At 47.8% G+C, this 21,643-nt stretch overlaps 6 protein-coding genes and 1 non-coding gene across 7 annotated transcripts; 1 reads left to right on the top strand and 6 right to left on the bottom strand.

The window, feature by feature from the left end:
* Nucleotides 1-4,201: 4,201 nt before the first annotated feature.
* H1-1 (H1.1 linker histone, cluster member) lies at nucleotides 4,202-4,855 on the bottom strand. The gene has a single exon (XM_004621899.2). It carries the CDS (start codon nucleotides 4,853-4,855, stop codon nucleotides 4,202-4,204), a length of 654 nt encoding a protein of 217 aa, XP_004621956.2.
* Nucleotides 4,856-6,692: 1,837 nt separating this feature from the next.
* LOC129402571 (histone H3.1-like) lies at nucleotides 6,693-10,255 on the top strand. The gene is made up of 3 exons (XM_055129603.1): nucleotides 6,693-7,025; nucleotides 7,775-8,242; nucleotides 10,164-10,255. Exons 1-2 carry the CDS (start codon nucleotides 6,693-6,695, stop codon nucleotides 8,105-8,107), a joined length of 666 nt encoding a protein of 221 aa, XP_054985578.1. The 3' UTR covers nucleotides 8,108-8,242; nucleotides 10,164-10,255.
* Nucleotides 10,256-12,515: 2,260 nt separating this feature from the next.
* LOC129402929 (small nucleolar RNA SNORA71) lies at nucleotides 12,516-12,646 on the bottom strand. Its single transcript, XR_008628943.1, has one exon. It is a non-coding gene; the product is annotated as a small nucleolar RNA SNORA71 (small nucleolar RNA).
* A 35-nt stretch (nucleotides 12,647-12,681) lies between these two features.
* Nucleotides 12,682-13,107, bottom strand: LOC129402133 (histone H4). Its single transcript, XM_055127283.1, has one exon. It carries the CDS (start codon nucleotides 13,099-13,101, stop codon nucleotides 12,790-12,792), a length of 312 nt encoding a protein of 103 aa, XP_054983258.1. The 5' UTR covers nucleotides 13,102-13,107; the 3' UTR covers nucleotides 12,682-12,789.
* A 1,368-nt stretch (nucleotides 13,108-14,475) lies between these two features.
* LOC101538591 (histone H3.1) lies at nucleotides 14,476-14,955 on the bottom strand. The gene has a single exon (XM_012935808.2). It carries the CDS (start codon nucleotides 14,944-14,946, stop codon nucleotides 14,536-14,538), a length of 411 nt encoding a protein of 136 aa, XP_012791262.1. The 5' UTR covers nucleotides 14,947-14,955; the 3' UTR covers nucleotides 14,476-14,535.
* A 953-nt stretch (nucleotides 14,956-15,908) lies between these two features.
* Nucleotides 15,909-16,306, bottom strand: LOC101537522 (histone H2A type 1-B). Its single transcript, XM_004621893.2, has one exon. The coding sequence runs from the start codon at nucleotides 16,299-16,301 to the stop codon at nucleotides 15,909-15,911; it is 393 nt and encodes a 130-aa protein (XP_004621950.1). The 5' UTR covers nucleotides 16,302-16,306.
* Nucleotides 16,307-21,131: 4,825 nt separating this feature from the next.
* Nucleotides 21,132-21,527, bottom strand: LOC101537793 (histone H2B type 1-B). Its single transcript, XM_004621894.2, has one exon. The coding sequence runs from the start codon at nucleotides 21,510-21,512 to the stop codon at nucleotides 21,132-21,134; it is 381 nt and encodes a 126-aa protein (XP_004621951.1). The 5' UTR covers nucleotides 21,513-21,527.
* Nucleotides 21,528-21,643: the final 116 nt, after the last annotated feature.

Below are 21,643 nucleotides of genomic sequence, written 5' to 3'. Positions count from 1 at the left end.
AGACTGCCCCCAGCGCCAAGCAAGCTCATCAACAGCCAAGACCCAGAGATTCTAAAGCTCCCGGAAGAGAGCGCTGCAGAATGTCCTGACCCCGTGCCAGGCTGTCCTCACCTGGACACCTTGGATGGGGGCAGGTTGAGTCTCCCTCCCCACCCCAAGCAGAGCCCCAGCAGCCTTTAACCCCCAGAACCCAACCACCTCCGTGCTCAAGGCCACTCTACACATGCTCCAACAACCTCTCCCAAGAGGACACGAGCCTCACCCAAGATGGGATGAACCTCACTGGAGAGCAAACTGACAGGAAAACCTAGGTACATGGGAACCTGTGACTGAGATCTCCAAGCCCGCTTGGATGAGGACTGGGCCTCCTCCCCCCAGGTTCTCAGTTTTCCAGTAGCTTGGCAGTCATACCCACAAACTGCCCCCAATGCCATGTAATCTCATCAGTGGCCAAGATCCAGAGACTACAAACTAAAGCTCCCAGAAGAGAATGACACAGAATTTCCTGGACACTATATTCTATCCATAACAAGCAATACAAAATAAATCATCTAGCATTGCCTTTTTGGCAGGTTTGAGTGGTAGTGAGACTAGTGTCGAAATACAGATTGTAACCAAAGTAGATAGAATGGGGGAAATTGTCCATCACATAGGCAGGGGAAGGGTTGGAACAGGGGTGGGGGAATACTGAGGATTTGGTGGTGGAAAATGTGCACTTGTGAAGAGACAAGTGTTTGATGATTGTATGACGAAAGCTCAAACATGAAAACTTTGTAACTATCTCATAGTGAATCAAAAAAAATAGGGGGTGGAGGGAAAATAATAATAAAGTAATAAAATAAAAATAACATTCTGAATAAAAAAAAGAAAAAGTAATGTGGAATTCATGCCAAATTCAATCAGCTTAATCAATGGCTGAATAAATAGCAGTACTCCTACATTATAATAAAATAAAGTTATGAATTAATTTCCTGAGTCATGTTTGGTTTATGGTTTTAGAAACTAAGAATAATTTGACTCTTAATTTTCTGATAAAATCAATACAGTAATGGATGAAAACCAAAATGCTCATAAGAATGAAACACACTTTTGAAAAAAATATAAAGGAGGCACTACACAATTCCAAGAATACATTAATTGTAAAATTAGGGCACCCAAAATACTCTGAACTTCTTTTAAACAAAGTAGCAAAACAACATGTCAATTCAGTCAGACCAACAAGTTTGAGGAATTATATAGCATAATAGATAACCATTCTGTACCAAGTAATCTGTTTAAGAGGGTTAAGTAGGGACTGAAGCGAGAGTCCAGAGACAGGGGTGCATGCCTTGCAAGTGCCCAACCCAGGTTCAATCCCTGGCACTATATATGTTCCCCTGAGCACAAAGTCAGAAGCCCTGAGCAATTCCACCTGTGCTCCTCCCACCGCACTAGCAACAAATTTTTCATAAACTTTTTTTCTTGCTTTTTTGGGTTCACACCCGGTGATGCATAGGGGTTACTCCTGGCTCTGCACTCAGGAATTACTCCCGGCGGTGCTGGAGGATCGTATGGGATGCTGGGAATCAAACCTGGGTTGGCCGTGTGCAAAGCAAATGCCCTACTCACCGGGTTATCGCTCCAGCTATAATAGTTTTGTTTATAATAGTTTTCATAAACTATTACAATAATAGTTAATAATATTAATAATAATAGTTAATAATAAACTATTGTAGCAGCACTGTAGCACTGTTGTCCCATTCATCGATTTACTCGAGCGGGTACCAGTAATGTCTCCATTATGAGACTTGCTGTTACTGTTTTTGGCATATTGAATACGCCACGGGGAGCTTGCCAGGCTCTGCCATGCAGGCGGGATACTCTTGGTAGCTTGCCGGGCTCTCCCAGAGGGACAGAGGAATCAAACCGGGGTCAGCCACGGGCAAGGCAAATGTCCTACCTGCTGTGCTATCGCTCCAGCCCCTCCCCTGTAACCCTCCCCTTTACCTTTCCCCATAAACCTCCCCTGTAACCTTCCCCCCAAACCTTCCTGCCCCCACAAACCTACCCCTATAATCCCCCACAACCCTCCCCCTATAACCCTCACCTTTCATAAACTATTATGTCTTGGATTTTCAAACTGAAATCCAAGGAAGCAACTGAAATTAAAAAGATGGACAATGGTAGTAGAGATATAGTAGTAGTTTTTTTCTTTAAGTGTATTTATTTTAAAGATCCCATTATTGATTCCAAAACAGATTATCAAGGTGGGGGGGACAAGGTGGAGGGCCTTGGCACCTTGATGGTGGTGAAATGTGGCAACTGTACATCAAAACCACAAACATTAGTACTATTACAAAATTGTTGTCTAAATTACAGTAATAACAATATTCTTTAAATGTTTTCAATTTCTTCCAGGAGACCATTCCTGATGGGCTCAGGGGGCCATATGGGATCAATCCCTGATGGTCTGCGCAATGCAAACTCCCTACCTGCTGTACTAGCACTCCAAATCTCCCCATCACGGGCCAAGTTCCTACCCCCATGTCCTTAGGCTATCTCTACTCCACCTGAGCATCCCTGGGTGTGGCCCAAAACCAAGCAGAACAAAAATGGGCGGTTTCTGCATTATTCCTCAGGTTTGCTGAAGAACTATCTTAATTTATTCAGGTGACAATTCAAGGATTTTTTTTTTTTTTTGCTTTTTTTGGGTCACACCCAGAGATGCACAGGGGATCATATGGGATGCTGGAAATCAAACCCGGGTCGGCCATGTGCAAGGCAAACGCCCTACCCGCTGTGCTATCGATCCAGCCCCAAGGAATTGATTCTTGGTGTGGGAAAACAGCCTTGGCAGAACTCTAGCAGACTGCAGAAAATACATGCATTCATTCCACAACCCTTCAGAGACTATCAGGTGAGGTCGGCCCTACCAGATTAATTTGATAGTGCTTTAAATAGTAATTTGCAAAGTACTTGGACAGAAGTGTCCTCTTGGGCTTCAGCTGAGGATAGAAATCAGCAAGCATCAACTATAAAGTGAGAGGAAGCCAAGCAAAAGGGGGAGGGGTAATAAAAGTTCTTGGGGCCAGGGCTACTGGACAGCCGGTAGGGCGCTTGCCTCTCTGGCACAGACCAGGATTCCTGGATTCTATCTCGGGCATCTCAGATGGTTCCCTGAGTACTGCAAGGAGTAATTCTTGAGTGCAGAGTCAAAAGTAAGTAAGCCCCAAGCACAACACCCCACCTCCACCCCCTCTCCCAAAAAAAAGATTATTTAAAAATTAAGGGCAATTACTTAAGAATTTGTAAGATATGTACGGATAGTACTTTACTTGGGTACTTGGGAATTGTGGCCCAGCCTCATCTGACACTGGTTTTCCTCAACAAGCTACCCCTGGCCAAAAACAGTAACAAGTCTCACAATGGAGACGTTACTGGTGCCCGCGCGAGCAAATCAATGAACAACCAGATGACAGTGATACAGTGCTACAGTGAAAAAGACACTCTTGAGCTTTTGAATTATAAATTCAAAAACCAAACGGGGCCCATCTAGAATCTAGGTCACTCAAGCCACGTTTGGACGGGGCTAAGTAAGGCCTTTTGGGATTTTAGCTCTATATCTCCATTCCTCCACCAGGCTTCTCCGCAGCCCGCCTGAGTCCAGGTGGGGTCGGTGGCCGGCTGGCTTGGTGGGACCTGGTAGAACGTCGCCCTGGGCACCGTCCCCGCCAGGATGCCTCAGGGCTACTCTGCCTGTCCCATCTAGAGGGCTGGGCCAAGCTGTAAACTACTAGACCGCGAGGATTTGATCACTATCTGTCCCTGAGAACACTAGGCCCCCGTGCATCTCCTCGCAAGGACCCAGCAAACCAAAGCTGCTACTAGAACGGGGCCGTGGACCCAGATTAGTCAGACTGGGGCGGGGGAAACGGCAGGAACGCAGGAGCTAAGATGCAGTGTCCTGCGATTTAACTTTGGAAAGCAGTGGGACCTTTCCATAAGCCAACTGGCAATGGAAGCCTTGGGGGGGCTGGACGCTCCTTCACAACTACCAACCAATGCCATCGGGGAGCAAAGCCGCCCCCCGAGCCCACGGAACCCCCGTGAACCAGCTAGGCGCTTGCTTGTGCGCGCGCGCGCTTCTGCGTTTGAGCTCTTTCCGAGAGGAGTGGGTGGCTCTTAAAAGAGCCGTTGGGTTATCCGCCGCTTCCAACTCAACTCACTTCCTCTTGGGCGCCGCCTTCTTGGGCTTGGTCGCCGCCTTCGGCTTGGTCACCTTGGCCTTAGCCCCTTTGGGCTTCACGGCCTTGGCGGGGCTCTTCGCCACCTTCTTCGCCTTGACCACCTTGGGCTTCTTGGGGCTCTTGGCGGGCTTCTTGGCCGCTGCCGGCTTCTTGGCCTTTTTCGGGGTCTTGACTCCCTTTTTAGGAGCAGCCGCCGTCGAGGCCTTCTTCGATTTCTTGGGAGTCCCCGCAGCCTTGGCTTTGGCGGCCCCCTTGCCGGAGCTGGGCTTGGCGTCGCCGGAGGCCGCCTTCTTGTTGAGCTTGAAGGAGCCCGAGGCGCCGGTGCCCTTGGTCTGCACCAGGGTGCCCTTGCTCACCAGGCTCTTGAGCCCCAGCTTGATGCGGCTGTTGTTCTTCTCCACATCGTAGCCCGCGGCCGCCAGCGCCTTCTTGACGGCGGCCAGGGACACGCCGCTGCGCTCCTTGGACGCGGCCACGGTCTGCACGATCAGCTCGGACACCGACGGCCCCGCGGGCTTCTTCTTGGCGGCGGCGGCCTTGGCCGGCTTCTTCGTCTTCTTGGCGGCCGGGGGCTTCTCGGGAGCGGCGGCGGCGGCAGGCGCGGGAGCGGACGGGGCCGTCTCGGACATGATGCCTGGGAGGCAGGGAGCACAGTCAGAGGGAGAAGCTCACAGGCGAGCTAGACGCCAAGCGCCCGGGCGCCGCGTATTTATAGGGCGGGGCCGCGCTGTGATTGGTGCGCGCCCGCGCCCGCGCTCGCAGCCCTGCGCCCCCTGCACCTCTGCAGCCCGCGCGCAGCCCCCGGTGTCACCCGCGCGGGGCGCGCGACCCAAGGGTCCGCGTGGAGATGCAAAGAGCTAACGCGGACGCGCGTTCTAGCACCCCACGCACGTCCAGAGGACGACTTTCTTTCAGAAAACAGGGGCCTTTTGCAGATGATTTGCCTTTCTTTTTTTCCCCGCCTAGGCAGGGGGCTTGTAACTTGCTTAAATAAAGATTTAAGAAGTTCACTTGAAACTTGGCCAAGAGAGCGTTGCTAGAGACATTTCCCTTTTAATGTACGGGAAACGTAAAGGGAGTGAGAGAAGCGACGGGTGGTAAACTTTATCAGATTTTAGACACTTTTTCATCCCTGCAACATAGTCCAAGATGACTGTGTCCCTGTTGGCTTGTCGTATTCATTTACTTACTTTGACTTTGGGGCTACACTCAGCGGTACTCGGGGATCACGCCTAACGAACTAAGGGACCATATGGGGAGCCAAGTATCAGACCCAAGCCAGCCACATGCTAGCCTAGCGCCTTGACCTCTCCGCCCAGCACATATTCAACCGACATAAATACCCAAACATTACATGAGACATTAACCAAGCCAGAAACGTTGATAGTGTACCTCTGAGATTGGGTTGTTTGATGATAAGTACGAGAGGGCACAGCCTCCTAGTCAATACTTTTTGCTAATTCGCTGCTATTGTTACTTACAACCACCAATAATAGTAAAACAAACCTACAGTGCGAGACAGTCTGTAGATGAAAAGAGACACAACGTCAACAACCCTGTACTGGGGAAACAATAATCCCTTTTAATTCGCGCCCAGCAGGAAAAAAAAACGTGGTGACGTCATATTCCCGCGGGCGGGAGCAGTTACAGTTCTCAAACAAGTCCGCATCTTCCCAAGTAATGTAAATTTCCCAGTTTCCTTCAACTATTATGGTTTAAGATTAAAATACTTCACCTAAGGGATGGGTATTCGAGCATTGTATAACTGAGATTTAAACCTGACAACTTTGTAACTTTGTAACTTTCCACAATAAAAAATTTAAAAAAATAAAATAAAATAAAATACTTCACCTATTATTCTGCATTCTAATTTTTATGTTTTCAAACTCCTGAACAATTTACAAAAGAAAAAATGATTGATTGGATCTAAGAATCTTAGTTTGAATAAGACTGGAAAGTCTAACGGGGCGACAGTGCAAGAGAAATATATGTGTGATAAATGCTAAGTCACAGTACTGCAGAAATTACTCTATAAAAGTGCCATTTTGCTGTTTAACACTATTTCGTAGGATACAGGGACAATATATTGCGTTTTTTTCCCCTAAAGTTAGACCCGGATATTGTCCAAGTAGGGAGCGGAGGATACTTATATTAACGGGAAGAAGGCGATAGACCCTCAGTTTTTCCCGCAAAAGTTATGAAAAGTAGAAAGCAAAACAACTGAGAAGATTCCGACTTTAGAACAACACTAAATTCAGAGGAGGAAAAGCAGCTTAGTTTTTTTAAAAAAAGACTACGAACATAGTAACCAATGAAACTGCAGGACTGTTGGAGGGCTTGAAAATAGACCAATCAGAATCCAGAATTACTGCATTCTCTTCATCCAATCACGACACAAGACGTACTATAAATAGGAGGAAGCGCGAGCAGAAAGACAGCTTTTCCGCTCTCAGTTTCTGGCAAGACATGGCCCGCACCAAGCAAACAGCGCGCAAGTCCACAGGCGGGAAGGCGCCCCGCAAGCAGCTGGCCACCAAGGCGGCCCGCAAGAGCGCGCCGGCCACGGGCGGCGTGAAGAAGCCGCACCGCTACCGGCCCGGCACCGTGGCGCTGCGCGAGATCCGCCGCTACCAGAAGTCCACCGAGCTGCTGATCCGCAAGCTGCCGTTCCAGCGGCTGGTGCGCGAGATCGCGCAGGACTTCAAGACCGACCTGCGCTTCCAGAGCTCGGCCGTCATGGCGCTGCAGGAGGCGTGCGAGGCCTACCTGGTGGGGCTCTTCGAGGACACCAACCTGTGCGCCATCCACGCCAAGCGCGTCACCATCATGCCCAAGGACATCCAGCTGGCGCGCCGCATCCGCGGGGAGCGGGCGTAATCAGTTACAGCTGCATTTATAAAAACCAAAGGCTCTTTTCAGAGCCCCCTACGTTTTCAATGAAAGTGGCTGTAAGCGGTAATAAGGAACATTACTAATGCCCACATATATAGACAATACTTGAATCTCTTAATAAGCACACATTACTGATGCCCACATATTTAGACAATACTTTGATCTTGTAGCTTAAAGGTTAAGCACTCAAATTTATAAAACTGAGTTAATATAAGAGGTTGATATTTGAGTAAATGGGACGTTGAAGTCAAGACTCAAATATTAGACGCCTTGGAAATTAAATGACTTGGTAGGAAGCTTAGTTACACTTTAATTTCAGTTCCTTCTTAATAATCACCGCAGTTTGCTAGGGGGCGGGACGTATCAAGTTTTTGGAACTAATTGAAAATGGACCCCAAAGCAGTCAGGCATAACTGGGTTCTTGCTTGAACCGCCTATTTTTCCATAACCAGCACTTCCGGGTTCTTGCAGGCGGGCTTAAAGGGAATTTATGACGTCAAATTTCCCGCCTAAAGCGGTCTCCGCGCGCTGTCGCCCGGATGTGGATGGGGCGGGGCGGGGCGGAGCAGGCGCGGGCGGGGCGGGGCGGAGCTGAGCGGGCGCGGGCGGAGCGTTACTAAGAGATATAAGGATCAGCTCGGGGTTCTCTCTGTTAGTTGTTCTTGACTTCTGAAGCCATGTCTGGACGCGGCAAGGGCGGGAAGGGTCTCGGCAAAGGCGGCGCCAAGCGCCACCGCAAGGTGCTCCGCGACAACATCCAGGGCATCACCAAGCCCGCCATCCGCCGCCTGGCCCGGCGCGGCGGCGTCAAGCGCATCTCGGGGCTCATCTACGAGGAGACCCGCGGGGTGCTCAAGGTCTTCCTGGAGAACGTCATCCGCGACGCCGTCACCTACACCGAGCACGCCAAGCGCAAGACCGTCACGGCCATGGACGTGGTCTACGCGCTCAAGCGCCAGGGCCGCACCCTCTACGGCTTCGGCGGCTAAGCTCTCCTCCCCTCACCCACTCCCAAAGGCCCTTTTCAGGGCCGCCCAACTCGTCAGAAAAGAGCTGTGACAACTTCCCTCTCTGCTCAACTGTCGCCCGATTGAAGGGAAACTCCGAGCCTGCAGGGCTCTAAGGTACGCCCCAGATACGGGTTTTTGTCCTCAACAGCGGGAGAAGCTGATGTGGCGGGAAATCTTGCCTCCTGGGCTTGGCTCCCGGGAACAAAGAGAAGCCTCGGCCAGTAGGCGGGCCTGGGGCTAGAGCCAATCAGAACCGGTGATCTCATCCGGTTTCGAGCCAGAGGGCTCTGGAAGTTACTGCCTGGGAATGTTTTTGTCCGTAGGCTTGATTTTTGGGGAAAACTACCTGCCCCTTTGCTGGGTATCATACCTAAGTAGCACACGCGCAAGGCAAGTTCCCGCAGAATAATGAAGATTTACGAGATAAAAGTGTTTAGGAGACTTGGTTGTTTTACAATTAAGAATGTGCATAAGTTATTTCATACTAAAGTGGGTGCAATTTATTTTTAGATCACCTCCCAAAATATATATGCATATATGTAGTTACACAATTTCGAACATGTAGTACTGTAATCCGGTTGTTCATCGATTTGCTCGAGCGGGCACCAGTAACATCTCCGTTGTCAGACTTATGTATGTATCATTTATATTTGTATTCCTTTTGGTAAAATACTGCATGTATATAAGAAGCCCCCCCCCCTCCAGTAACCACAGGTACGTGACAAGTTTGGAAGCACATACTTCTGTGTCAGAATCTTTCCTACTACACGTGGAAGCTTGGCCAGGGTTCCTGGTTTTAACAAGTTGTTTTGTTGTTTTTTAGTTTAGATTTGGGTCTTGGGGGCATCACGTTCCCAATCGCTGCTCAGGGAGCCCAAGGAGTCAGTACTTGGGCTGCCCCTCCCTCCCCCCCCCCCCGGCCCCCCCCACCCCACCCGACCTGTGTTTGGTGCTTGGTGACTAGGTGTCTCTAGGTATTGCAGTGCCTTCTGTCCATCTGAGTGTTTGGGTTAAACTGCTCTGGTAAGGCATGCACCCCTACCTACTAAACTACCTCCCCATACCCTAGTCATAGGTAGTAGTTTGGATTTGGGTTTGGGGGGACCAACGTGTTGTGAAAAATAGTTATCCTGTCCACATTTCAAACAGGCTAACTTCAAGCAGGGTAACCCCAGACAGTGGGTGCAGCAAACGTCCACTGAATCTGAGTGACATCACAAAACCCTGGAATGCATTCGGGGATGTCTGTGAGACGATCCTAGTCTGGTTTATAGGCCTGGTAACCTGGGAATGAACTCCAAATATGATCGTGGCCTTGAGGTGGGCCAGACTGCTTTCCAAAATACCATGCCCGGCAAATTCTGCTTCTGTACTCAAGTGCCCTCTGCCTGTAAATGTCCCATCAGACAATTCATAAAGTGAGCTCTTGCTATTTGTTCTGCATCCAGTTCTAGAGCATGAGCTCAGTAGTTGAGTTGCTAATCTAATAAAATTTGTTTTTCCATATCTCAAGTCATACTGCTTGGTTTTTTTGATGAGATTTTTAATGGGAATTTTCACAGCCTACTGGTACTTTTCACTTTCTCAGGGATTGTTAGCAGTAATGTTCAGTAATTAGACAACATTAGCAGTAACTGGACAATGAAGTGCTGTCTGCAAAGCATGCATGCATTCCGTTAGATCTCAATTAGAAATCACTTGAAAACTAGAAACTAGAATTCACTTGAAGTTGGCTGTTGGAACTGCTTGTTCTCATTTAAAGAGGTTTTTCCACTAATGCCTCTGTCACTAGTTTTTTGGTACTTTTATACAGATCTGTTTGTTTCAACCGTTATGTCTGTTCCACACCTAACTTCTCCCTCCAATGATATCCTACCTAGGCTCGCTTAATTGAAACAGGAGTGATCAGAGCTACATCATATATGGCCTGAGAAGCAAAAATGGACCTGATTGGGTGGTGAGCTTGCCTCTTTTTAATGAAAGTCCCTTCAAGAAATATCTGTTAAACTTATATAATGTGCTTTGTTTCTTACAGAATAAATTCATGTCCTCCAACCAGAGTCTATGTCGCTAACCTCTGTGGGAGTGGAGCTGGAGTATTAACAATAGCTACAAGCCTGTTTCTGTTCCATTCAAAATGGCTCTAATTCATGGCACTGCTGATTGTCATATGCAGACCTACCCAACACAACCAAACGTGAAAATCTGATTCTCATTCTTAAAACTAATGAAGCCCTTGATCAGAGCAAAAATAATAGTGTCTGATGTGATTCCTGGATCATTCATTCCTTAGATTTGCTAGAGAATAATTGTCATGGTGAAATATTCAGTGACAATTCAACGAACTGATTCTTGATATGACAAGTCATGGCAAAACTCTAGCAGATTGCAGAAAATGTATACATTCACTCAAAATACCTTCATAGACTATTAGGTGACACCAGCCCTATCCTATCAAGATAATTCGCTAGTGCATTAAATAGGAATTTGCAAATTCGGGGCTAAAGGCCAAGGACAATTGAATCTACTAGGTTGTATCACACTCTTTGGACCCCAACAGTAGGAGTAATGAATGGTAAAGGACTGAGGGGAGGAGGAACAAGGGAAAGTGGGAATCAATAATGAAAACCTTCCCTGACATTGTACAGAAGCCCACACCCAGAATTTCAAAGGCAGTGTACTTATTTCTACAAATGCATGTGGACTCAAAGGTCATCACTGAATCTTCAGTTAAAAGCTAGGGGCTGGAGAAATAGCACAGCGGGGAGGGCGTTTGCCTTGCGCATGGCCGACCCAGGTTCGAATCCCAGCAACCCATACGGTCCCCCGAGCACCGCCAGGAGCAATTCCTGAGTGCATGAGCCAGGAGTAGCCCCTGTGCATCCTGTGCATCGCCGGGTGTGACCCAAAAAAAAAAAAAAAAGCTAATGGCATACGCCTACTACATGTTAAAATAGCTTGGATTTCAAGCATTGAATGAGGAGTCCGCATACTTGCCAATCTTCACTGCTTTTTTTTTTTAAACCAGTGATCAATAGACAAGTTTATTCAGGGTAAGCAGTGATTATATAGAGGCAGAAGCTGGCCTGTGGCTGGGGGCAAAAGGGGTGGTCAAAGGTTGCCTGGCAACAGTTTCCTGGGACACAGACCCAACCAAACAGAATAAACCAAGCTTATTCTCCTCAAGGGTTTTCAAAGGCACCGCACCCCCAGCCCCCAGCGCGGGCAGTAGGGAATGAGGACTCTACACTCTTCTCTGGGGAGTGCTAGGGCCCTGCCATCAGTCCGGTGCCACTGTCTGAACTTGGCACCCGCAGCCATTGCCTCTAGGAACCCTGGCGTGACCTCAGGAGGCTCGGGGGCTGCGCCAGTAGGAACCCAACCCCCATGGCTGCACCCTGGCACCACAGATCAGCGGCTGGCTCCTGGTAATCAGCACAATGGCGCCAGAGCCTGAGTGGGGACACCGACCCCGTGGCAACTGTTCCGTGTTCTCCCTGCTGCCTCCTCTCAGGAGCCCCCTCTCCTAAGCGCACTGGAACCGCCCCCCCCCCCCGCCCCAGCCCACCGACTCGTGATTGCCTGGGCCACGCCTTATCTTATACAGCATAAAGCCATGCAGCCCAGCATCCTGGGAACCCCACAGACCCCCCCGCCCTGCTCGCCACCGGCGATCCTACCCTCAGCCACGCTGCAGAGCTGGCTCGGGGCTCAAGGCTGCAGACCATGTCTGGGCCGTCACCTGGGCACTTAGTGAATTCAGGAGAAGCCTGTCAAGCTGATTGGCTTGGTGAGGACAGGGGAGAGCAGTGGCCGGAGATCCAGAACTATCCATCCCCGGGGCATGGGCAGAGGGGGCACGCTGGCCCCGAGGGGAGTCCAGGATGAGGCCTGACCCCGTCCCTGTACTGGCCTCCGGTGCAGGCAGTGCGGAAGGGGCTGGTGACGCTCCCGAAGATGCCGTCCCTCTTCACTCTCCACCTCAGGGCTCCTCCGGAATCTAACACCTGTCCATCAGAGTCTGGCTGTTACAATAAGAATAAGTGACTTTTCTTCAAGCACTTCGTGGCCAGGCCAGGGGGTCCTGAGGCCCTCACACCCGCGGACAAGCCCAAGAGAGGCGCCCCCGCCTGCCGGGACTTCAAACCACACCCAAACCTCGCCAGCTGACCAGGTCACTGGGGCTCAGGCCTGTCAGGTCCACCGGGGGCGCCCGTGCATGGGCATCGTGGGCCGGCGAGAAAGAGCCTTCCTGGGCCATCTGCACACAAGCCGCCACCTGCGAGACAACCTGGTGGGAAGTGGCTGCACCCTGCGGGAGGGCGAGCACCTGGCAGGGAGCAGCATGGGAGCACCCTGCAGGGAGCAGAGGGTGACAAGACTGTACTGTACGAAAGCACCAGGGTCTGGAAGGGACAGGACACCCCCCAGACACGGGGAAAGGCTTTCATCAACTTCTCTCCCTGCACTATCAATGACCGGGGCACAGGAAGCCAGCGATCACTTTCGAATACAGGGGTTCACTGCTTTTAAGGAAACGGACAAGATAACAACTGTCTCACTGATTGACAGAATTGACCAGATACAGCAGTACAGCAATTTCAAAGAGGCAGTGGGCGGCCCTGAAAAGGGCCTTTGGGAGTGGGTGAGGGGAGGAGAGCTTAGCCGCCGAAGCCGTAGAGGGTGCGGCCCTGGCGCTTGAGCGCGTAGACCACGTCCATGGCCGTGACGGTCTTGCGCTTGGCGTGCTCGGTGTAGGTGACGGCGTCGCGGATGACGTTCTCCAGGAAGACCTTGAGCACCCCGCGGGTCTCCTCGTAGATGAGCCCCGAGATGCGCTTGACGCCGCCGCGCCGGGCCAGGCGGCGGATGGCGGGCTTGGTGATGCCCTGGATGTTGTCGCGGAGGACCTTGCGGTGCCGCTTGGCGCCGCCTTTCCCGAGGCCCTTCCCGCCCTTGCCGCGTCCAGACATGGTGTACAAGAGTTCTGTCGAAACAGAATGAGGCTGGGAGCTCGGTCACCGGCAGTTATACGGTGCGGACGGACCTGATTGAGAACTGAAAGCGCGGGCGGTAGGCGAGTCCCCGCCCCTGCAGCTCCAGGCCCGCCCCCCGGGAGTGAAGCCGGACGCGGTGTGGGAACCCGACCTGCACGGGTTCTTCTGCAGTCCTTCGCGTTTTATGCCCCTTATAATTTAGGTTTGAAATGTTATCTTTGGCGATCTTAGCAAGTACTTGTTTCATGAAAACACTTTACGTTAGTCAGAATGAAGTGGTTACTAAGAAAAGCAGGAGAAGGCATCCCAAATTGGGACTTGATGTTTAGGGACATACCTTGAAAACTTGAAAGGCATGAAAAGTAAGAACCTGTGTTTGGTCTAAGAATTATTTTGATGCGATTGAGTTTACCAGACAGTCTACTGAAAGAACACAATTGTGTAAGTGACATGTACACTTTCAGAGAAAATAGCAATTTCCCCAAATTGAGGAAGGTGGTTGTGAGATGGAGTCACACCCAGAATATCAGGCTTCAGCAGGATGTGCTTTTTTTTTTTTTTTTTTTGGCCGGGGTTGGGGCATGGGGAAAATGACCCAGGGATGTACCCAGGAGACCACCATGTGCGGGGACCAGGACATTTCTGTCTCACAGGCAAGCGCCCTAACCCTGGCACCTCAATTTTTGACTGTTACAGGGGAATTAAATTATAAAAGAATCTAAACTATGAAAAACTAAAACCTGTTAACGATTATTTTACCTGCTTTTGTTGACTTCCCACAACTGCTAAATATTTTAAGTAGTCAGTTTTAAGTTTTAATCACTTATTTCCCTTATGTGTATAGTAAGTATTCATTGAAATATTCTAATGACTTTTGCAGTTATAGGAACTACAAAAGACAAGTTGTTCCATGCCCTGCAGTTGCGTGAAAAGACTCCAAATCTATAACGGTAATCCCTGGATAGTTTAGAAAATTATCATTTACCTTGCTTGAGAACTACAAATAGCGAAGATAGGGATGATAGGAAAAGATATAAAAGAAGTCCAATTAATGGTGAAATATATTTAAATCATGCATGCTATATATAGAAGGGGTCACTAGTGCTCAGGGTGGAGTTTTATCTAAAGAGATGTAAACCAAGCATACTCTAGTGTCCACTTTTAAACTGAGCTAAATCACTCATGTTGATGCAGAATACACATTACAGGTGCATATTAAAACAGTATGACTAAACAAGTCAGAAAAGCTTTATAATGCTGTTTTAAAAACATACACAAGGACTGAACTGCGGTGTAAATCTTTCCACAAAGAGGGAAAAATAAGATACATTACAGTGCATAACAGCTGCTTTCGCTGAATTAAGTGGGTGGCTCTGAAAAGAGCCTTTTGTTTCGGGGATCTGGGACACCTTACGCCCTCTCCCCGCGGATGCGGCGGGCCAGCTGGATGTCCTTGGGCATGATGGTGACGCGCTTGGCGTGGATGGCGCACAGGTTGGTGTCCTCGAAGAGCCCCACCAGGTAGGCCTCGCACGCCTCCTGCAGCGCCATGACGGCCGAGCTCTGGAAGCGCAGGTCGGTCTTGAAGTCCTGCGCGATCTCGCGCACCAGCCGCTGGAACGGCAGCTTGCGGATCAGCAGCTCGGTGGACTTCTGGTAGCGGCGGATCTCGCGCAGCGCCACGGTGCCGGGCCGGTAGCGGTGCGGCTTCTTCACGCCGCCCGTGGCCGGCGCGCTCTTGCGGGCCGCCTTGGTGGCCAGCTGCTTGCGGGGCGCCTTCCCGCCTGTGGACTTGCGCGCCGTCTGCTTCGTACGGGCCATAGTTAGATGTGAGGAGGAGCAGTAGAAATGCCTGAAGCCGCTGAGCCAGCCTCCCTTTTATAGAGCAAACTTACCAACTATTGGTCCTCGAAAATTTAAAAAGTCCCGCGTCTTCCGCGGATTGGCCCGTTTGGGAGGGTTTCCCCGGATTAAGACCTGCTTTCAGATTGGTGGTTAAATCCAAAACCCGCCCTCCAACAGGGTATGACGTCATTCTGTTTACCCATTACAATCCTGCTGACATTACAAAAATTTTGCGCTGTGAGACTTAAAATGTGAAGCAGATTAATTAATCGAAGCTATTCTAGTATCTCTTATTCTTTCCAAACGCTAACCGAAGAACATTAAAAGGATTTTGGAAACTGAGAATATGCGCCCCTTTGTAGGTCTGAAATCTTTACTCTGGGCGTGGCACTATTGTGTAAAGTGGATAATGGTGTTCATTTACAAGATTGAAATGTCCATGGATTTTTTTTTTCACTCCCAATTTCTGGTGTGGCTTTTTCGGTTTAAATTTTGCCGGCACAACATTTAAGATGCTGTAAAAGCGGTATTTCATGCATGATTCCACGCCCTCTGGCAGATTCAGGAAGCACCTCAGGGCTTTGTCGGACGTGTAAATTCGTAGGAGCTGAACCCATGTTCATTTGACATAGTTTAGAAAATGTGTTCTCATTCAATACATGAACGTGTTTTATTGGTAGTCTCAAATGGCACACCTCAAATTCGTGTAAGTAAAGAGAAGCAGTTTGAATAACAGGGCAAACACGTTTTAGCCCCGTCTGCATAGAATGAAATATGTATTGATATAAAATAGGTAGACAATAAGGGACCGGTGCACACATCTCATTTTTCCTACAGGAGCTCGAACTAGTGAGCAGCTCTTTCAAAAGAAAATGTGGGTGGCTCTTAAAAGAGCCTTTGCAGTTATCCTGATGATCCTGTAAGTTCGTGTTAACTCTTTACTTGCCCTTGGCCTTGTGGTGGCTCTCGGTCTTCTTGGGCAGCAGCACGGCCTGGATGTTGGGCAGGACGCCGCCCTGCGCGATGGTCACGCGCCCCAGCAGCTTGTTGAGCTCCTCGTCGTTGCGGATGGCCAGCTGCAGGTGGCGCGGGATGATGCGCGTCTTCTTGTTGTCGCGGGCCGCGTTGCCCGCCAGCTCCAGGATCTCGGCCGTCAGGTACTCGAGCACGGCCGCCAGGTACACCGGGGCGCCGGCGCCCACCCGCTCCGAGTAGTTGCCCTTGCGGAGCAGCCGGTGCACGCGGCCCACGGGGAACTGCAGGCCGGCCCGGGACGAGCGGGTCTTGGCCTTGGCGCGCGCCTTGCCGCCCTGTTTGCCGCGTCCAGACATCTCTACTTAATGCCACAGAACCGCCTTCACAGAGAAAAGAGGAAGAGTGTGTTTAGACAGGCGCAAGAGAACTATTTATACTGACAGGAGGTAGGCTATATGCCGCGTTCCTATTGGCTGTGTAAATGTGACCAATGAAAATGCAGAACCTGCATCCTTCATTTGCATCAAATCCTCCTAGCTACAGTGAGGTTTTTCTTTGAGCCTATCTCATTAGGCCTCATAAATTTTTACTTCAATAGTAGTAATCATCACATTAACTTTATTTTCTCATAATTCTAATGTTAAGTGACTTTCACCGTCCTGAAGTTTTTTTGTGCTCACTGGCTTTCAAGGTCGTGCCTCGCAATTTTGGAAAGTAGTAAATTCAACAAATTCTTCAAAGTTATGATTGAGTTACTTTGTGCCTTAATCCCTAGACTTCTGACCTGAAATGGACTGCAGACCTTCCATTTCGTTCCCGTCTTAATATGTAAGACCTTCTGATATATTCAAAGTATTTGAAGTGGCGCCCTTACATCATAAATTGGAAAGTTGAGTCACAGTAAGTATGTGACTTCTAGGGGTAAGAAACACTGAATTAATGAGATCAAGGAAACCAGTTCCTCCTTGCTGGAAAAATTCTTGCTATCACTCTCCTGCCCAATTCTCAACCCTGCTATCATCATTTTTTTTCCCACTGGTCTGCAAGACAGGATTCTAGTTATTTCATGATACTCCCACATCATCTCCCAGGTCCTTGCAACATTAGGGCTGCTGAGAAAACCGAATACATGTGATCCATTTTATTTTTTTTTAAATAGGGCTTTATTGAGAAAAAGGTTACATTTAGTGAGTACAAATTGTTATGTAAAATTAAATCATAATACTTTTTTTTAGCGGAAGGGCTGGATTCTGGGCCACACCTGGAGGCATTTGGGGGACCAAGTGATGCTAGAGATCTAACTAGGGGTTGTCTGTAAATAGAATGAATGGAGTAAAGCCAGAGTACAAGAAACCTCAAGACATTTAGGAAGTGAGAGAGCATTCAGTACCACAGAAACATTCAAAATGAGATCTCTGTGTGCATTAATTTCACCATGTAGTGATTGTCTGCTATTAAGAATTCACATTCAAGGAAGAAAATCAAGACAAATCTCCAAGCAAAATCTTGCTCTTCATCCACCCCACCCCACACCCTTTTTCTCATGGTCCATGAGACAAATAAAAAAGGATTGTAATTTGGTAAATTTTTTAAGGTTCAACCAAAGGGTAAAAATGATTCCCAAACATACCTTTTAACCTCTCTACAAAGGGTATCATTTCAGTCTATGGATTTTAGGAACACAAATATTCTATTCTCACAAGTTAGAAAGAAAATTAATTTTGATGTTTCTCTAAGGAGTAGTTTTAGAGGTTGAACTCATTGGTTAATGCATTTTACTTTTACATATTTTTATTGTCACTGTCATCCCATTGCTCATCGATTTGTTCGAGTGGGCACCAGTAATGTCTCTCATTGAGAGACTTGTTGTTACTGTTTTTGGCATATCCAGTACACACCGGTAGACTTTTATTACTTTTGTTATGTACCTTTTCACTAATGTATTTTACTTTTCACTACAATGGCTTCCTGAAAGGCTGTTTACAGTCTTATCAATAGTGTCTGTCCTTTTTTCTGACTTTCATAATCTTTAACAGTCAATACTGAGTTTTACATCTGCTCATCTGAGATATGTTGGACAATTAAATCACCACTGTTGATTTGTTTTTTAAATTATTATTATGGAGACTATATGTGTTTGGAGTCATTCCTTTAATAATTCATGCTACACCCCTTTTTCCTTAATAGGTGGCAGAATTATTCTCCTTGAAATTGATGGGTTTCACAAAATTCACAAGTAAGCTTACATGTCAGTTATCTTTCTAAGATTGATTTAAATATAAATTCATTAAGTCTTCAGGGAAAGTCAGCATGATTTCATTGCTATTGATGTAGGCAGGACAGGGAAGGCAACTTCCCAAGGCCATGGCAAAGATTCCCTGGAAAGAAATAGCCCTGAAGTTGCTGTGAGAGCCTGATAAGACCCTCAGAAGAAAACAGGAAAAAACAGGAACTAAGGTCCAATAAGACCCTCTCCCACCTAAAGAAAGCAACAGACCCAGAGAAGCTCCTGCAGAAACAAAAGGCCAGGAAAGGAATTTCGAAGAAGACCATCATTCCTTCCAATGCCCCTGGTAACCGCCTTAGCAATAGACTTCGACTTAGCCCCACATGGGGGCAGGTTGGAGAAACCCCATACAGGCTGCCTTGATCAAAGGAAGGGCGCTCATATGCTGCCCCAGCCCATGTGCTCCTTGCACCCATATGGCCGAGCACATACAGTACCTGAGCACATGTGTCGCCCGCATCTCCCCTCTTGAGATGTGTACTTTCATGCTTTCCTGTCTAATGCTGGGATGTGCGTAGGGGCTCTCTCCGCCCCTGGAGAAGCCCAGCTTCTCTCTTGAGCAGTTTAGTCTCCACTCTCTCCCACTTTCCCTCCTCCCCTTCAAAACCTCCAAATAAAATCTATGTAATTTCACTGCCCATTTACTCCTGAAATTCCTTCCTGAGAGCCAAGATAAGAACCCAGTAACCCTGGGTCTCACGTAGCAGAGGTGGATAGGGAGAAAGTAACCGGGTTTCTCCTCCCCACTTCATATGAGCCACCCGTGGGGCCCAGCGACATCACTATGATTCGTACTCTTCTTTCACAGAGGAAAATAAGTGCTATAGCCACTTGCTGCATTTTATATGCGTGCTGATTTTCATTGGTTCTATCAACTGTTGAGATTCATAGGTTATCATTCCTTCAGTTTCATCATTTTTCCCTTATGCATTTTTTTTCTGTTTGGTGTATTGGATCATATGTATTTCTTCTTGGTTTGACTCCTATCACTCTATGATGCTGCTTTCTGACATAATTTTCCATGCTCTTAAGTCCCTTTATTACTAATGCGGGCTTTCCAGCTTTCTTGATGTCTGGATGATTTACCTTTACCTGTCACTGGGGTACAGAGGAGAAATGGCCCTGCACTTCTATTACTTTTGAAGGTAAGAGAGTGAACAAATGAATAGCAACAAAGGAATAGAAGAAATAAGAGATAGCACAGAAGTTGAGGGGGCAGGAGAGATAGTACAGCAGTAGAGCTTTTGCCTTGCACTTGGCCAAGTCTCGTTCGATCCCCAGGATATATGGTCCCCTGAGCGAACCAGGAGTAATTCCTGAGTGCAGAGCCATGAGTATGCACTGCCAGGGGTGGCAAAAAAGCAATCACTTTTAAAAAAGAGGTACGTGGCAGCTTGGTTTTATCTGTAAGACCATACAAAAGTTACTGAGAATTTCTGAGGCCCCCCTATCTCTCCACCAACTATAGTACTTACACAAAATTTTTATCTTTATAGATTGGCAGAGTAAAGTTTGTATAATATAGGTAGCCAAATGTCCCAAATGATTAAATTATAATTTATTTTTCTTTTTGGGTCACACCTGGCAATGAACAGAGGTTGCACAGGGGTTACTCCTGGCTCATTCACTCAGGAATTATTCCTGGCAGTGCTCAGGGGACCATACGAGATGCTGGGAATAGAATCCAGGTCGGCTGCGTGCAAGGCAAACGTCCTCCCTACTGTGCCATTGCTCCAGCCCCTAAATTATAATTTATTTGACATGATTTTTTTTAATGGAAACATACTATTTTAATGTTAAAATTTTTATTGAAATGTATGTTGTTAAATACAGGTGAAAAAAATTACATCAAATTGTTTTGAAATGCATTAGACAGAAATGAGAAGAAAGGTAGAAATGCAGAAAAGCAGAGATGCAAACCTTCTAAAAAGTAAGTGGGAAGAAAAAAAGATCCTCATATCATTGAAAAGACTAAGAAATATCTGTCCAGGTCTTCCCTCCCCCATGTGAAAAACTCCAGGGAGTGTTTCTTAACAGGCAGCGTGAAATCCTCAATTTTTGTTGAAGCCCAGGGAGGGAGGATGGTAATGAAAAAAGAAAAAAAAAAAATATATATATATATATGTTATCCTTTACCACCGTGTTTTGCATATGCTATGTGACATATAGGTCAGTATTTTAAAAATTTTTTTGAGACTTTATTGCTAACTTAATATTTCTTCTTTTAAAACCCGTTGTATGTTAAACAAGATTTGACACTAAATCAAAACGTTCTTTTAGGTAGGCAGTTAAAGGCTGGTTTCTCCCCGTTTTCTTCCCCTCTTCCAAACCGAGTCCAAAATAGTCATGCAGTGAATTTTGGGGGAGGTCCCGATCCTTCTACATGTATCCTGCAGAGAAAAGTCAGCAAGAACTTGCTCTCCAGCTGGAGTCCACCCTGCAAACCACACGGTGGCGCCAAGAGTAAGGGCGGGAAATTCAAATTAATTTTCCCGCTTAGTGCTTGGGGGCGCTCTCCCGCCAATTCAACTGGCACAACCTAGTGACTAGAAATGGAAATTGGACTCATTGAAAAGCAGACTTTTCAGTGCCGTTGAGAAACAATCGCAATTAAACTCATCTGTACGCAGATAATTCCAGATACACCCCATACATGTGAGCAAGAGGGTCACAAGCGACTTAAGTGACCAAACCGAGTTTGAAATGAGGTTAAATTACAAATCTTTAACTATTAAATAAGTTAAACGTCCAATTAGGTTGCTTTTCTTCCTTAAAAAAGTATCACCTGGTAACCAAGGCCAACGGATAGCAGTTGGACAATTAGAGTCATAGCTCTTTTTTGATAAAGTGGGTGGCTCTGAAAAGAGCCTTTGGATTGATAGGTGCCTTCTCAGGCACTTTACTTGGAGCTGGTGTACTTGGTGACGGCCTTGGTGCCCTCGGACACGGCGTGCTTGGCCAGCTCCCCGGGCAGCAGCAGGCGCACGGCCGTCTGGATCTCCCGCGACGTGATGGTCGAGCGCTTGTTGTAGTGCGCCAGGCGGGACGCCTCGCCGGCGATGCGCTCGAAGATGTCGTTCACGAACGAGTTCATGATGCCCATGGCCTTGGACGAGATGCCCGTGTCGGGGTGCACCTGCTTGAGCACCTTGTACACGTAGATAGAGTAACTCTCCTTGCGGCTGCGCTTGCGCTTCTTGCCATCTTTTTTCTGAGCCTTAGTGATGGCTTTTTTGGAGCCCTTCTTAGGGGCAGGAGCCGACTTAGAGGGCTCAGGCATGATTTCTCACAACTGTAGAAGTCGAGAAAGCTGCAACGAAGAAGCAGGTCATGTACTGTACGCAGCACAGACATTTATACTTGTTCAATGCAAATGAAGCTTCAAATCTTTCGATTCTGATTGGATAAAAT

Source organism: Sorex araneus, chromosome 2 (genome assembly GCF_027595985.1).
Source record: "Sorex araneus isolate mSorAra2 chromosome 2, mSorAra2.pri, whole genome shotgun sequence".
In the NCBI taxonomy this organism is placed as follows: Eukaryota; Metazoa; Chordata; class Mammalia; order Eulipotyphla; family Soricidae; genus Sorex; species Sorex araneus.
Note: the sequence above shows the minus strand (reverse complement) of the source record. Positions and strands in the feature narration are given on the sequence as shown.

What these genes read in the sequence shown, in the direction of transcription:
- LOC101537793 (XM_004621894.2), bottom strand. Translation starts at nt 21,512, where the DNA reads ATGCCTGAGCCCTCTAAGTCGGCTCCTGCCCCTAAGAAGGGCTCCAAA.
- LOC101537522 (XM_004621893.2), bottom strand. Translation starts at nt 16,301, where the DNA reads ATGTCTGGACGCGGCAAACAGGGCGGCAAGGCGCGCGCCAAGGCCAAG.
- LOC129402133 (XM_055127283.1), bottom strand. Translation starts at nt 13,101, where the DNA reads ATGTCTGGACGCGGCAAGGGCGGGAAGGGCCTCGGGAAAGGCGGCGCC.
- LOC101538591 (XM_012935808.2), bottom strand. Translation starts at nt 14,946, where the DNA reads ATGGCCCGTACGAAGCAGACGGCGCGCAAGTCCACAGGCGGGAAGGCG.
- LOC129402571 (XM_055129603.1), top strand. Translation starts at nt 6,693, where the DNA reads ATGGCCCGCACCAAGCAAACAGCGCGCAAGTCCACAGGCGGGAAGGCG. An exon ending in TCGAGGACACCAACCTGTGC is followed by an intron (nt 7,026 to 7,774) that starts GCCATCCACGCC and finishes TCTCTCTGTTAG; the next exon opens with TTGTTCTTGACTTCTGAAGC.
- H1-1 (XM_004621899.2), bottom strand. Translation starts at nt 4,855, where the DNA reads ATGTCCGAGACGGCCCCGTCCGCTCCCGCGCCTGCCGCCGCCGCCGCT.